At 56.1% G+C, this 13929-nt stretch overlaps 6 protein-coding genes across 6 annotated transcripts; 4 read left to right on the plus strand and 2 right to left on the minus strand.

Moving 5' to 3' along the window:
* The first annotated feature begins 1165 nt into the window (after positions 1-1165).
* Positions 1166-2358, plus strand: QBC33DRAFT_525768 (ornithine decarboxylase antizyme-domain-containing protein). Its single transcript, XM_060426847.1, has 2 exons — positions 1166-1813; positions 1875-2358. Exons 1-2 carry the CDS (start codon positions 1188-1190, stop codon positions 2080-2082), a joined length of 834 nt encoding a protein of 277 aa, XP_060287003.1. The 5' UTR covers positions 1166-1187; the 3' UTR covers positions 2083-2358.
* QBC33DRAFT_525769 (putative bifunctional histidine biosynthesis protein hishf) lies at positions 2276-4402 on the minus strand. Its single transcript, XM_060426848.1, has 2 exons — positions 4101-4402; positions 2276-4025 (listed from the first exon to the last, which is right to left on the minus strand). The coding sequence occupies exons 1-2, from the start codon at positions 4221-4223 to the stop codon at positions 2469-2471; spliced, it is 1680 nt and encodes a 559-aa protein (XP_060287004.1). The 5' UTR covers positions 4224-4402; the 3' UTR covers positions 2276-2468.
* Positions 4351-5821, plus strand: QBC33DRAFT_216772 (uncharacterized protein). The gene is made up of 3 exons (XM_060422737.1): positions 4351-4457; positions 4613-4722; positions 4791-5821. Exons 2-3 carry the CDS (start codon positions 4633-4635, stop codon positions 5718-5720), a joined length of 1020 nt encoding a protein of 339 aa, XP_060287005.1. The 5' UTR covers positions 4351-4457; positions 4613-4632; the 3' UTR covers positions 5721-5821.
* Positions 5822-6439: 618 nt separating this feature from the next.
* Positions 6440-8627, plus strand: QBC33DRAFT_216774 (uncharacterized protein). The gene is made up of 2 exons (XM_060422738.1): positions 6440-7719; positions 7783-8627. Exons 1-2 carry the CDS (start codon positions 6728-6730, stop codon positions 8489-8491), a joined length of 1701 nt encoding a protein of 566 aa, XP_060287006.1. The 5' UTR covers positions 6440-6727; the 3' UTR covers positions 8492-8627.
* A 649-nt stretch (positions 8628-9276) lies between these two features.
* QBC33DRAFT_216834 (MFS transporter) lies at positions 9277-11687 on the plus strand. The gene is made up of 2 exons (XM_060422739.1): positions 9277-11124; positions 11194-11687. Exons 1-2 carry the CDS (start codon positions 9536-9538, stop codon positions 11351-11353), a joined length of 1749 nt encoding a protein of 582 aa, XP_060287007.1. The 5' UTR covers positions 9277-9535; the 3' UTR covers positions 11354-11687.
* Positions 11688-12092: 405 nt separating this feature from the next.
* QBC33DRAFT_597252 (uncharacterized protein) lies at positions 12093-12741 on the minus strand (the record flags this gene model as incomplete). The annotated part of the gene is made up of 2 exons (XM_060431918.1): positions 12666-12741; positions 12093-12597 (listed from the first exon to the last, which is right to left on the minus strand). Exons 1-2 carry the CDS (start codon positions 12674-12676, stop codon positions 12093-12095), a joined length of 516 nt encoding a protein of 171 aa, XP_060287008.1. The 5' UTR covers positions 12677-12741.
* Between the last annotated feature and the right edge of the window lie 1188 nt (positions 12742-13929).

Genomic DNA, 13929 nt, shown 5'->3' on the forward strand with positions numbered 1-13929 from the left:
TTACTTCCGTACCACCGAACGACAAAGACAATGAAAGTTTAGGTAGTTAAATGGGCAATCCATATTTTGCGAGTTGAAAATTGCTAGGGGCCAAGCTTGGAGCAGCACCTCTGGATAGCTGCCTGCTCTTCAAGCTTACAAAGTGAGTCATGGGCAGTGGCAGCCATGTCACATTCCAAAAGCACACCGCCAACGCCCACGCCAACGCCAACGCCAAGCTCATTATGGAGCTGGGCTGCATCGGTTGCGATTCATGAACGGTGCAATGGTGCATCTCCTACTCCGACACAGTACGTCAACCCCTATTGATACGTTATCTTTCGATAGATACTACATCCTATGGTTATGTAGGTTATGATGGTACATATTTCCATACTTGCATAGTAAACCTCGGGCCCACCGGCAAAGGCAGAAGGAAAGTATAAACCATCACAACCAATTCATGCCCTAGCAATTTCACCACAAGGCTTATGCATAGGTAGTACTTCCGCGGCTAGATGATGCTTTTTGTGTAACTTTGGTCGCAAGAAAGCTACCTTACTGTATACTATGTACATTAGAAATGGAAGGGGCGGCTTCCGGCGGTCTCAACTCTCAAGTGCCGCACATCCCGCCTGTAAGGATCCGAGACCGGCCACGTGATAACCCCCACTCCACCGAAGGTTCGCTATTCTTCTTGGCTGGCCTTGGCTGGCCACGAACTCAACTTGGGAGACTTCGCACCAGAATTCCATTTCAACCTCCTGATCCTTCCAACCGCTTCCATTCTCAAGATCATCAAATCGACGCCGACCATCAATCGCCCGACAACAAATTCTTTTCTACCGCCCTCCAGAAAACGACAGCTGTTTAACCAAGCCCATTTTCACTTGCGAATTCCCCTCCAGGCGATTTTGACCATTTGTCCCAGCACACCAAAAACCCTCACCGAACTTCACCCTAGTCGATCAAGGTGGCATCAATAGGCAGTCATGGCGCCAATGAAACAACACAATATCAATTACTCAAGTAATTATGGCGAGGGCGTTGTCCGTCAGGCCGATGTCCTTGCCAGCTGCTACCTCGTCAACTCCTCTGCCTCCCTGCAGGGGCTCCACTATTGCACTACGTCTCTTACAGGTAAGCTTCTCCCCTTCTCCCCCCCCCCCAACTCGATTGCCCTCCCCTTTGGAGAGACACTCGTTCCTATGAAAGCCCCCGCTGACGCTCTTCCGCAGGGGCCGAGTGGTATTCCTGAGGTCCCTTCAACGGGACTACCATCGCCGCCGTCAAGCCCCCCCCTCGCGGCCATCACCTCGACGAACCAGCTGGCGTTGACTCCAAAGACGAAGTCGCGCACCGACGGCAGCTGGGGCGGTCGCAATGGGAATGGCAGCCCTCGACCGCGCCGTCGAGGGGGGGCAACATCACGGATCAGGGAAGAATGTGAGAGATTCTTTTGCGAGACCCTGCGGGCCATGTTTCTTGGTGAGAGGAACTTGGCAGCGCACGGCGCCGTCCTGACGGATGTCATCAACTACAACAACTACCACAACCGCAACCACCACAACTACAACGGCACCGGTAACGATGCTGGTGGCATCATCGCGGCCGACGACCCGCTTACGCCGCCCGAGCACTTCCCCATCACGGATCAATCCCTGATGGCCTCACGGGCGGCCGGAGCGGATACCGGCAACGTTTCCGCCTGGTTGGAGGTATACGACTACGCTGGCGGGACTAGCTTCCGGGCTTTCGTGTCTGAGGATACGGAAATCAAGAGTCTATTCGTCTTTTTCGATGCTGGCGTTCTCGGAAGGGACTTGAAGCAAGCGTGAGTAGAATCCATCCGATCGCCCCCCCCTTTGCAATCTTTGCTGACAAGTCACTCACAGTCTCGTCGCTCTAATCGAACTTGCCGAAGGACCACTTGACTGTTCCCACATGGTCATCTGCCTTGATCGGTCCTTCCCTGACGAGGAGCTGAAGGCAATGATGAAGGGCCTGCAATGGGCCGGATTCTCGCTTACAACTCTTGATCACTGGACCGGTGGCATGGACATCATAAGTAATCAGTGGCTGTTCATGGGCATGGAAGTCTAAGGGATCAGTTATCCAGGGCGAATGAATGAATTATTTGATGGAGTTCTCGGGGGTTCGGTGTCGTTCTGCGAAATTGCATTTCATATTTGGGTGGCCGCGTATTGCCCTTTTCAGATTTGCTCCTTTTAGCTCTGCTCCTTCTTCTTCTTCTTCCGGTCGTAACAACGCACCACGTCTAGCAAATTGAATCTTGGTTTCACAGTCAAATTTCTTGTTTTTACCATAGGTATCATAGCAAGTCTCTGGAGAAGAAAATCTATCCACATTGAGGCTGCGCATTTTGCTGGTATCCGAGCAGTATTGTGCCAAGTACCCTCTTCATCAATCCAGTCAAGAGTCTTCCCGGCCAGTCCCAAGAACCCCCCTTCCCCTCGCCACGATCCCGACTACAAGTCCCCTTCGAACTGCCTCACAGTCAAGCCCTTGTCAGCCAGGTAATCCTTGACCTGCTTAACCGTGTACTCGCCCCTGTGGAACATGCCGGCGCCCAGCGCCGCGTCGGTGGTGGTCTTCTCAAAGACCTCTTGGAAGTGGCCCGGGTGGCCGGCGCCGCTGCTCGCGATGACGGGTATCCTGACGGCGCGCTTGACCTGAGCGATCAGCTCCAGGTCGAAACCGCTGTTCGTGCCGTCCTTATCGATGCAGTTCAGGAGAATCTCGCCGGCGCCCATGGCCTCGACCGCCTGCGCGAGCTCCACCACGTCTAGGTCCCGCGTCTCGCGCCCGCCCTTGATCGTGCACGCGTACCAGCAGTACTCGTCGCCCCTGGGGCCCGGGTGCGCGGTGCGCAGGGTCGCGTGCCGCGTCGCGTCCGCCTTGGGCACGTAGACGCGCTTCGGGTCGACGCTGACCACGACGGCCTGGTTGCCGTACGCCTTGCTGATCTGCTCGATGGCCGTGTTGCCGAACAGCGACTTGCCAGCGGCGTAGTACTCCTCGGCGGCGAGCACGGCGTCGCTGCCGACCGACACCTTGTCGGCGCCCGACTTGAAGTACATGGTCGCGATCTCCAGGGCCGACACCTTGGTGCCGTCCATGTCGAGCGTGTCCCTGATGCCGCCGCCGACGGTCAGGGGCACGAAGACGGTCTCCGAGGTCTGGCGCAGGATCTCCAGCATGGGCAGGTCGGCCAGCGGGCAGTCGCGGAAGCTCGTGATGTTGAGGAAGGTCACCTCGTCGGCGCCCTGCTCGTAGTACCGCCTCGCCAGCTCGACCGGCTTGCCCAGGTTGCGGACGCCGCGGTCCGCCGATTTCTCCCGCACGTCGTACTGGTCGCCCTTGGTCACCACCAGGTCGCCCTTGTCGTTAGTCCGCACGTCCAGACACGCGATCACCCGCCTCGTCAGGCCGTCGGGGCCGCCTTCGCCCGCCACGCCGCCGTCATTCGCCGCCGCCGCCGCCGCGTCAGACGTCGGGGGGTGCGCGCCCAGCGCCGTAGCGCCTGACCCCGTCAGGAAAGCGCGGAGCACCCGCAGACCCGCCACGCCGCTCTTCTCGGGGTGGAACTGGGTCGCGACAACGTTGCCGCGCGCCACGGCCCCGACAAAGGTCTCCCCGCCGTAGGTGGCCGTCGCGACGGCCCAGCCCAGCCCCTCCAGCTCGCCTTGCCTGTACGGGAATTTGTACGAGTGCACGTAGTAGTACTTGGAGCCCGGGCGGAGGTCGTACAGCGTCGGGTTCGTCGGGCAGCTGGCGTTGTTCCAGCCGATGTGCGGTACCGACTTGGAGGCGTCGTCGAAGCGGTCGAGCGTGCCGGGGATGACGCCCAGGCCGGGGCAGTCGGCGTCCTCGGAGGAGCCGGAGAAGAGGGCCTGGAGCCCCACGCAGATGCCCATGAATGGCTTGCCGGCGTCGATGTGCGCCTGCAAAGCGGGCACGTACCCCGCCGAGGCGAGTTGGGAGAGGCAGTGGCCAAAGTGGCCCACGCCGGGGAGAATCAGTTTCTGAGATGGACGCCGTGTCAGTATATACCGCTGCTGAACTCGAGACAACGGGCAGCGGGGAAATAAGTGCTGTACCTCCGCATTTGCGACCTCTTCGGGTGTGCGAACCCACTCGACCTCAAAGCCTAGCTTCTCGATGGCATTCACCAGGCTGCGCACATTGCCGGCGACATAGTCGAGCAGGTGGACTTTCGGCATCCTTGAACCAGTCTTTGAACCCGTCTTTCAGAGGAGGTATGAAGGAATGAATCGAAGGGGAAATTCAGGAAGTCGCAGCACCGTGACTGTGACTATGACCTCGGTGATCTTGATCTTGACCGTGACCGTGGTCGAGACAGGATATCAGATCACACTCGGGAAAGTGAGTCAAATCCAAGGGTCTATAAAATGTTGCCAATGGCGGGGCACTAGAACCCCGCCGTTGTATGTAAGGTACTTCCGTACCCCTGCCGTCAATCCTACATTTTTGCCGCACTTGACCGCTATATTTCCCTTGGCTACCATCATGCCATGAATTGAGTTACCCAGCCCTGCATCCCGTCCCAATCAACAAGACTGGAATAGAAGTATTTACTTACATTTTAAAGTCGGCGAGCCACTGCCCACAATGGCGACTCCAGCGACTTATATCACAAAATCCATCCAGGCCGAGGATGAGGACGAGTGGGAATATGAGTACTCGGCCACGGAAACCGAGGCTAGAACCCTTACCTTCACAATGCCTTCATGCAGGCGCCCAACTAACCATTTTTACCATTTAAACAGACCTACTATCTCACTCTTGACTTGCCAGTCCGAGATTTCAATAAAAATAGGGATGAAATAGTTCATAATACCCGCGGCGGGTATCGTGTGTGGTTCAATCCGAATTTCAATGGACCAGATGACGAGGAGACGGGCCGCCCCTTGGACCAGGATGAATTTGACGCCAACAACGCCGAGAACGACACAGAACATGGAGGGCTCAACGATGGCGACGATGATGACGAGTCGACCATGGGGGGTGGAAGGCCGAATCGTCTACTACAAGAGAAACGAGCGGCCTCGGGTGAAGCACAAGAGCCAGGGGATTCCTCCACGATCGAGCCTGAACAGATCCAGATCTTGGGGCTACACTCGAAACATCCTCTCATCTCGTACCGTGGCACGATACTTCGCGGTTCATGGGCCGAAAATATTGGCACGGAGATGATATTTGCATCCCATGACCCTCAAGGCAGCCTTCCCGTGCTTCGTCACCTCTCTGAGGATCTGGACCTCATCGCAGCATCTAGTGCGCGAGTCAACTTCAACCACGTCGAGTTGAAACCAAATCAGGAGGAACAGTCTACGGGGGCCGAAGATAAAATTGGACGGTATCAACAGAACGGCGGTGTTTACATTCACGTCCACAGCGATAAATTCGGAACACGGCGGCCACAGGCCGACTTCCTGGAAGACCTGACGACGCTGAAGCGCAAACGAGGCGAGCCGGACGATGTGACAATAATGCCCCAGGACACGCCCCACAACCAGCTCCTAGAAGAGGATGCCGATGAGGAAATATATCGGAACAAACTGGAAAAGGACCGAGTACGGCGCCTGCACCAGAAGAAGCTTGATGCTGGAGAGCAGGCCCCAGGTGATGGAGAAAACGGCCCAACAACGCCACAACGCGGTCGCCGACGCAGGGGTAAACGCTCTCGCTGGGGATAGGAGACAAAGAAGACCGAGTCCAAATCTACGCCCTCAAAATAGAACGAATCGCCGGGCCTGGTTCCCAGGAGCCGGGAGCCGGAGGTCAGGTGGCGATTCTGAATCGAGCAGCGGCAATGGCTAAATGAGGGATACAAGTCTCTTTCACTAAAGACTACCACTACCTGCCTACCTAACCTACCTACCTAATCGATCCCCCCTTTACCCCTCCAGGAAGGCGTGCTTCGTCGCAGAGTTGCAGTTGGTCCAGGTGAAATTCGCAAACATGCGCAAACATGCACCTGGAGAGTGTCGAGACTCGACAACGAAGGTGAGGTCTGCAGAACGCGATCACCCCGTCACCCCTCGATTTTTTATTATGGACAGAGGCTGACGTTGACCTAGCAAACGTCATTAAGATGAAAAACCCAGATACCAATGTTGTCTCTCATGTGGCCTCTCTCCGACTCTTTACTGGATTCCTTGGTTTCATGCCCCGGCAGTCAGCTGCCACTTTCTAAGGCTTGTCCAATGACCGGTTCCGGGCTGAGACCGTGCACACTCCACGCTAGGTACATACCTGCTTAGCGGTACATCCGTACACCAAAGTATATGAGGTCAACGGTACCTTGGGCCATTAGTCATGTAATGCCGGTGGAGGGGTAAAGTGTACACGCTACGGCTAGAATGGGCCAGAGTAGCCCCGCTCAAAGGCCTTCTCAGTGGCTCGTCCTGTGATCCTTGGCTGATCTTTTCCATTAAAAGTTGCGACACCGCGACCAACACATACCCTCTGTGACATGGCAGGCTTTTCTCCGTCCGCGTCCGTCGTTGACAACTACACCACCGTTACACCAACATAAACCCTCGCGATCCGGAGTCACGGTCGTTCAAGCTCGCCAATGCCTTTGCCGCTCTTGAGTCAAGCCCGACTTACCTACTACCTCTTCTTCGGCTACCTCGGATACCCATTCTCTCTTTCAGAATAGCGAACGGAGCGGGCTCATCGCTTCCGAAACTCCGGCCCAATGCACCACCTCCAAAAGCTGATCATCGTCGTTCTCTTCCTCTCCACCACCGTCGTCTTAGTTCTCTCGAAATTACCACGATTCCTCGACCCGACTCCGCCGAGCTCGGAGGACCGCCTCCGCGACAAGCGCTGGGTCAGCTCGTCTCCGTACTGGATCGATCGCCAGACCTGTCGGTGGCTCACTCTATGCGGCATCCATCATCTCCGGTCGGACCCGGCCACGCACCCCTCGCATAGCCGCAAGAACGAGACGGGCGAGTTGGGGCGACTTGATTTGCGAAGGCGTTCACATTGGAGCCAAGGTGGCGAGACCGAGACTCTTGCCAGGCCGAATGCTGCAATTTGGGGGTCCGCGAGGCGGCGCAAGGAAGGAGACCCGGACCACCGGGACGCGAACGATCTCAAAGAAGTCCCCGACTACGTTCTCAAATATGCGCCGCTGATCCATCTGCACTCGGAGGAGTACTTCTTCCCCTCGGATATCGCGGATCATGTCGAACACATGGTGCCGTATGCCAACGGCATGCCGCTGAACCTCTCCAAACCCGTGAGCCTCGACGAGTTGCAAGATCTCGACGCACACCCTTTACCGATATATCTTACGAGCGAGGAAGATGTCGAGGATCGGCCAGAGTGGCTCCACAGCGAGGCTGGAATGCCAAGACCGTTTGTCGGCGATGGAGAAGGTGGTGGAGATGACGGCGGGCCGGATCGCCCCCGTAGTGGAGACCAGTACAGGGGATCCGGCCCACCAAGACACGGCACAACGTGGTGGGATGTCGACAAAGACCATCCACTCCACCATATCACAGAGCCTCGAAAGGGATCCGGAAGCCGGCGTGGCGATCGAGGGCCGCGCATCGGCCCCCGAAATCAGCAGCCCCTCGCGTCGCCGTCGCCCATGTACAAGCCGGATTCTAGCGGGTACTCGGACGCCCCGGCCGTGCTTGTCCTCGTCGACAAGGGCTCGGGGATCCTCGACGCCTTCTGGTACGCTACGCTTTGCTCATTTTAAATTAGATCGTGCTGGAATTAGCTAACAACATATATTAGGTTCTTCTTCTACAGCTACAACCTCGGGCAGACGGTGCTCAGCGTCCGGTTCGGCAACCATGTCGGGGACTGGGAGCACTGCATGGTGCGGTTCGAGAACGGCATCCCGCGGGCGTTGTTCATGAGCGAGCACGCGGGCGGGCAGGCGTACGCCTGGAACGCGCTGGAGAAGTACCGGGTGACGAGGACGAAGACGACGCATGGGGGCTCCGACGACGGTGAGGAAGAGACGGTCGACAGGCCGGTCATCTACTCAGCCATCGGCAGCCACGCCATGTACGCGGTGCCGGGGAACCACCCGTACGTCCTCCCGTTCGGGATGCTGAAGGACGTGACGGACCGCGGACCGCTCTGGGACCCGGCCAAGAACACGTACGCCTACTTTTACGACTACGAGGCCGACCGCGAGGCCGACGGGAGGGCCTACATGGAGGGCGGCGGCATCGACGCGAACCAGACGAGTCTCGTCCCGGCGGCGTCGAACCCGGACGCGCCGACGTCGTGGTTCCACTTCGGGGGCCCGTGGGGCGACGAGCTCTACGCGCTCAGCGACATGCGGCAGTGGAGGCTGTTCGGGCAGTACCACTACATTACGGGCCCGCAGGGGCCCAAATTCAAGAACCTGGGCAGGCGGAATGTGTGCCAGACGGAGCACTGCACGATACTGTACAACATCGAGGACGGGAAGAAGGCGGTGTGGTACGGGTGAAGGCAAGGGGCTTATTAGCTAGCTGGGTGGCCTGGCTGGCTGGCTCTCTTTTGCGCGGAATTCGGACAGATACCCTTAGACCAGACTCGACATAGAATACCCAATTTGCTCGTTCTTTTCAAGTGTCACCTTGCCGTTCGGTATTGCCGTTGAGTATTGCCGTCTCACCATTGGCTTTTCCGGGGGGCGGGGTTTGGTTATCTAGATAACCCCCCATGTCCTAGCATGAGGGCCTCCTCGGACAGCAAGCATTCTAGCCACTCATACGGAGATGCAGCTCCCACGACAACTCTCGCTGGCCTTAACCTCGGCCTGGGTTGGGTTAGCATGGAAGGCCAGGGAGAGTCAAGTACCGACCTCCGCATGGGGAATGCACTCTATGCGTACTGGTGTATGTCGCATGGTATCCGGCTACCAGGTTAACCTCCTTGGTGTCATCATCAGTCAAACCAATCAGCAGCAACTGATATCGGCGTCCTTGCAGGAAGTGGTCCTGCGCGGAAGGGATGGTGCGACGGCGAATTGACATCATTGAACAGATGCCGCCCGCAGCGCTGCAACGCTAGTTATCTAACCTGGTCCTGGTCGCCGCGGGGAAGGTCGAGTCGGGAAGGGAATTGCCCTATCAAGGCTCTTCAAGATGCGCAACCCCCTGCTACGACCAACGGGCATTTACCTTGATCGGTGATTTACCTGCTGCGTCACATCGTGGCAACAAAACCTCTTAGCAGTGCTGTGCATAGGAGGGAAACAATTGCCGTCCACCGATCCCGAGCAACCAGGGATGGAGCCCCAAGGCCTTGAAGCTCAGGCTTTCTCTGGCAATATGGCAAGTATCGTTATTATATGCCAGTCGGATCCAGATGCTGGGAGACCTTCCATTCGTCATCCATTCGTCCTCCATCTGTCCTCTATCCCCAAGGTTCATCTGCATCCCAACAACACCGTGTTTGCCCTACTCAAGGAGTCTTACGTACAGGACAAGCATTGGTTCGACAGCCTCACCACCCTTCCGGGCCGACTGACTGAGAAAGATCATCCACGATGGACGAAAACCTGGACGAAGGGACAATACACGAGCTCGAGGATGTGCTGCACACCAAGATCTATCCGGGGACGGAGATCATGAAAGATGTCGGCAGTCACCACTTTGTCAAGGCCGGAGGGCGCAGCCGAAACGTGCTCATCCCCCAGCCATCCGACGACCCCAGGGACCCTCTGAACTGGTCTCCCCTCTGGAAGAACCTGACCATCTTCTGCGCCACGGCCCTCTCCTTCAGCCTGAACCTGGGCCCTCTGGCCTTGGCCCCGATGTTCGAGGCCTACGTCCAGGAGTGGAACAGGAGCCTGGCCGACGTCGTCCAGTTCACCGGCGTGGCCATTCTCTGCCTGGGCTTCAGCAACTTCATCTGGGTCCCCGTCATGGTCTGTTTCGGCCGCCGTCCGGTCGCCATCTTCTCGACTCTCATCTGCATTGGCTCTTCCTTCTGGAGGACCTACGCCACGAGCTACAACTCCTTCATGGGCGCCTGCATCCTGAACGGCCTGGCAGCAGGGCCGTGCGAGACTCTGATGCCGCAGGTCATAGCCGACGTCATCTTCCTCCACGACCGGGGCAAGTACCAGACCCTATACTTCTCCATGTACTTCATCTCGCTCATGGTCGGGCCCATCATCTCCGGCGCCATGTCTGAGCATCTGAGCTGGCGGGGCTTCTGGTGGTTCAACACGGGCCTCCTGCTGTTCACCCTCGTCGTCAACATCTTCCTCTTCCCCGAAACACGGTATCGGCGAGCGGTCGAGCCGTCGGGGGAGAAGGACGCTCCACCAAACGGCAACGCCGCTGCCGGGGCCGGAATCATCGACAACGACCTCGACAATAAGATCGAGCGCAGCAACGGCGCAACCCACACCGAAGGCTTGCCTCCAGCCACCACCACCAACACCACCACCCTCAGCAACAATAACAACACCAATATAAACGGCAACAGCAACGCCGACGACGCCGACCTCGCACCGCAGATGACGCACCACGACCCCTTCTTGGGGTGTGGCTCGCCGTCCAAGAAGCAGTTCCTGCCCTTCCAGCGGTTCGAGGGCAACCTCCTCCGCGAGCTCTGGCTGCCCCTATACCTGCACGCCTTCCCGATCGTCGAGTTCGCCGCCTTCGTCGTCTCTTGGTCCGCCTCGGGCTTCCTGGTCGTCAACCTGTCGCAGTCGCAGGCCTTCGGGGCCCCTCCCTACAGCTTCAGCCCCCAGACCATCGGCCTGTTCAACCTGGCCGTCCTGGTCGGCGGCATCGTCGGCCTCGTCACCTGCGGGCCCCTGTCCGACTGGGTGGCCGCGCACCTGACGGCGCGCAACGGCGGCGTCCGCGAGCCCGAGATGAGGCTCGTCGCCATGGTGCCGTACGTCCTGGTCATGGTCCTCGGGAGCGTCGTCACCGCCGTCGGGTACGACTACCACTGGCCGTGGCAGGCCATCGTCATCATCGGCTACGGCTGCCTGGGCATGCAGGTGTCGGCCCTGCCGTCCATTGCGAGCACGTACGCCATCGATAGCTACAAGCCCGTGACGGGGTCCATGTTCGTCACCATCACCATCAACAAGAACCTGTGGGGATATGGAGTCAGGTCAGTCGCCGAGATATTTCTTCCCCTTAAATCTGTTTCGACTTTGCTCTAACATGATCGACCTTGCAGCAAGTTCCTCACTCCCTGGGCGGAGGAGAGCGGCTTCAGGCCGCCGATCCTGATGAACATGGCTCTGATCACGCTATTCTCCTCCTGTGGGATCATCTTTTGGTTTTGGGGGAAGAAGTTCAGGGGCATTACTTCCAAGTCGTTTGTGCACAAGTTGTGAAACCATACCCTGTAGAAGAGTTTACCACGCCAGGTTTTAAGCTCCGGCTTCTCTTTCTTTCAATAATGGCAATAATCTGGACTCTCCTGAAATGTCTGTGTAGTTGTCTTGGCTTCCGACTTTCTGATTTCTCCTGCGTGCGCCTAGGGGTCTAACTGTCGGTTTGGAGGTTAGGTGACCAGTTCTGTCTAGGTTCCAGGTTCCGTATGCCAGGGTAATCCTAAAGCCTTGTTCGGTTCAGCTAATTTAACATCAGGCAATTGCAGCATGTCACATAGCATCAACTGATTTCTTTTAGACTAGTTCAGAACCAACAGGTCCATGATTTGACTCATCTGTTGCTTGTTCTATGCCATTGATGCATTCTACGTAGAGTTGGCAAGAGACCAACCCCAACCCCAACCCCCCCCGCCTCCTTCCCTCCCTCCCTCCCTCCCTCCCATAACGCCTCTAAGAAAGGAAAAAACGACTAACCCCCAAAGGCGGGGTTAACTCCCAGAAAATTCGAGGCTTGGATGAGAGCAAAGATCCTCTCGAGGAGTTGGAAGTCAGCCAAGTTCTCCGGGATCCCGGCCCCATTGAGCGTCCAGTAGTCTAGCGAATACGCCCACTGCTTGTCCACAACCAACCGCCCCGTTTGACTTAGGTTAATATGCGTCTGACCTGTTAGAGCTGCCTGGGGTATCATTTTAACGCGAGGGTCTAGCTGCCAGCGTTCGGCTTTGAAGTGATCCCGGAATTATATCGGGTTCTGTCCCGGCATTGTTGGATCCCACACAAACGGCATCCATTTTAGGCCGATGGCCAGGATGAAATAAACCTTGCGCGGCGAGTACGATATAGCTAGTCGGTGTGTTGCCTCGAACATCAGGTTCTTCCATTCGAACGGGGAATTGTGAATCGGAGCCTTGCACTCGATCCAGAGCACGTCTCGCTCTGTGGCCAACGGGGCTATGCCTTGCTGTGGCTGGATGTTATGGTGCCGGACTGTGACAACATCAGGGCGAACTTGGGGCAGATGCTCATCGTCGTCCTGGCCTTGCGCCCCAACTGGGCGCCGGTACGGCTCGCGTACGACCGAGTACCGGTCGCCAAGGAGCACGACAGATTGAGTGGGAAGGTATACGCGAGGAATCTCTTCCCAGGCATGCCAGATGACACCCTCTTTGTTGTAGTTCTCGCCCTTATGGAATATAGTGGCAATCTTATTCGAAGAAACTTCGTCGAGGTTCCAGAAGTGACGGCTTTGGACATAATTAGTTAGTATGAGAGTGTAGAGAGGAACTAGGTTCCAATAATAGGCTTAACTTACTTTACAGCCATCTTGAGGGTGTTTGCTTGGCTTTGGTTTTGGCTGTAATCTTGTAGATGCTTGAATAGGATTTACTAGAAGACCTGGTATAACCAAGAGATTAGAGTTGACCAGGAGCAAGCAGAGAGGAGGTTAGGAGCTTACTGAAAAATCCTGCATCGATATCAAAAGAAGGCCTTAGGTGACTGGATTTAAGAAGACCTAGTATAGCCAAAAGATTAGATATGACTGGGAGAAGGCATAGAAAGGGTTGAGGGTTTACTAGAAGACTTGGTATGGCTGAGCAACCAGATCTGGCGGAGAAATGGCAGAGTAGGAAGCGGTTGGAGGTCAGTCTTATATAGTTGAGAAGTTTGAAAAGGAATTCACTTCCCTCCCATTCACTACTATTTCGAAGGCTAACAGCTACAGGAATTGCCACATGTACACTGCAGGGAAAATAATAGCCTGAGATATAAGTGACACAGTGACGACTGCTATGCTATCGTTAAATTAGTCACAATTCCTAGCTCGCCGCCTACCTTCCTTCCTTTCTTTTTTTTACTGTTGAATAGACCGTATTATCTTCAGATTCTTCTACTAGCCTGTAAGGCCCTAGGACTTGCTCCTGTGACAGCCCGTGACATTATTCAACAGTCCCCTTGGCTTAGGTAGGTAACCTAGCTTCTTCCTTCCTAAATCCACAGATTCCTTTAGTCAGCATACAACAGGCCAGCCATGCCGAGCAAGTAGAAGAGGTACAAGGAGCCGGCGACCTTACTACTGTGCTGTGAGCCTGCCTGGGCATACGACACTGGGCTACTGACCGGAACTCCCGAAACGGCCTTGGCAAGCCATACTAATCGCCATCCCGAATTTTCCCCCTCCTTCCTAACCCTCGCGACCAGCCTATAATGGCTACGGTTAAGCAATTACAGGCTCTAGAAGCCTCTTTCGTAACGACAATTCAGAACCTTTGCAACGAAATCAAGCACCTCCGACTAAGTCGAGCCCTCCTCTTCTTCCTGATCCCTCGATCAAAGCTAGTCCTCCAAGATCCTGAGAAATCCAACAGCACGACCTACGGTTGGGATACGTGGCAGCCATAGATCGCAGCCAAGTTACAAATCGACACTTCTGCGATTGGCTCTGAAGAAGCTCAATTCTAATACGTCTATAGCAATCTTATATCGCATTGTACCGCCCAAATTCAAGAGAAGAAGGTTGTTTTTGTTATTGTTGTAGCTGACCCCGAGCTGCTTCCAAATACAGAAAGAAACGGAGT

This window comes from Phialemonium atrogriseum (assembly GCF_030411735.1).
Source record: "Phialemonium atrogriseum strain 8032-3 unplaced genomic scaffold QBC33scaffold_3, whole genome shotgun sequence".
Classification (NCBI taxonomy): domain Eukaryota; kingdom Fungi; phylum Ascomycota; class Sordariomycetes; order Cephalothecales; family Cephalothecaceae; genus Phialemonium; species Phialemonium atrogriseum.

Coding starts and splice junctions, on each gene's coding strand:
- QBC33DRAFT_525768 (XM_060426847.1), top strand. CDS start 1,188: ATGAAAGCCCCCGCTGACGCTCTTCCGCAGGGGCCGAGTGGTATTCCT. Junction 1,814..1,874: donor GGAAGGGACTTGAAGCAAGC/GTGAGTAGAATC, acceptor AGTCACTCACAG/TCTCGTCGCTCTAATCGAAC.
- QBC33DRAFT_525769 (XM_060426848.1), bottom strand. CDS start 4,223: ATGCCGAAAGTCCACCTGCTCGACTATGTCGCCGGCAATGTGCGCAGC. Junction 4,026..4,100: donor AAGAGGTCGCAAATGCGGAG/GTACAGCACTTA, acceptor CGTCCATCTCAG/AAACTGATTCTCCCCGGCGT.
- QBC33DRAFT_216772 (XM_060422737.1), top strand. CDS start 4,633: ATGGCGACTCCAGCGACTTATATCACAAAATCCATCCAGGCCGAGGAT. Junction 4,723..4,790: donor ACTCGGCCACGGAAACCGAG/GCTAGAACCCTT, acceptor CCATTTAAACAG/ACCTACTATCTCACTCTTGA.
- QBC33DRAFT_216774 (XM_060422738.1), top strand. CDS start 6,728: ATGCACCACCTCCAAAAGCTGATCATCGTCGTTCTCTTCCTCTCCACC. Junction 7,720..7,782: donor GGGATCCTCGACGCCTTCTG/GTACGCTACGCT, acceptor AACATATATTAG/GTTCTTCTTCTACAGCTACA.
- QBC33DRAFT_216834 (XM_060422739.1), top strand. CDS start 9,536: ATGGACGAAAACCTGGACGAAGGGACAATACACGAGCTCGAGGATGTG. Junction 11,125..11,193: donor CTGTGGGGATATGGAGTCAG/GTCAGTCGCCGA, acceptor TCGACCTTGCAG/CAAGTTCCTCACTCCCTGGG.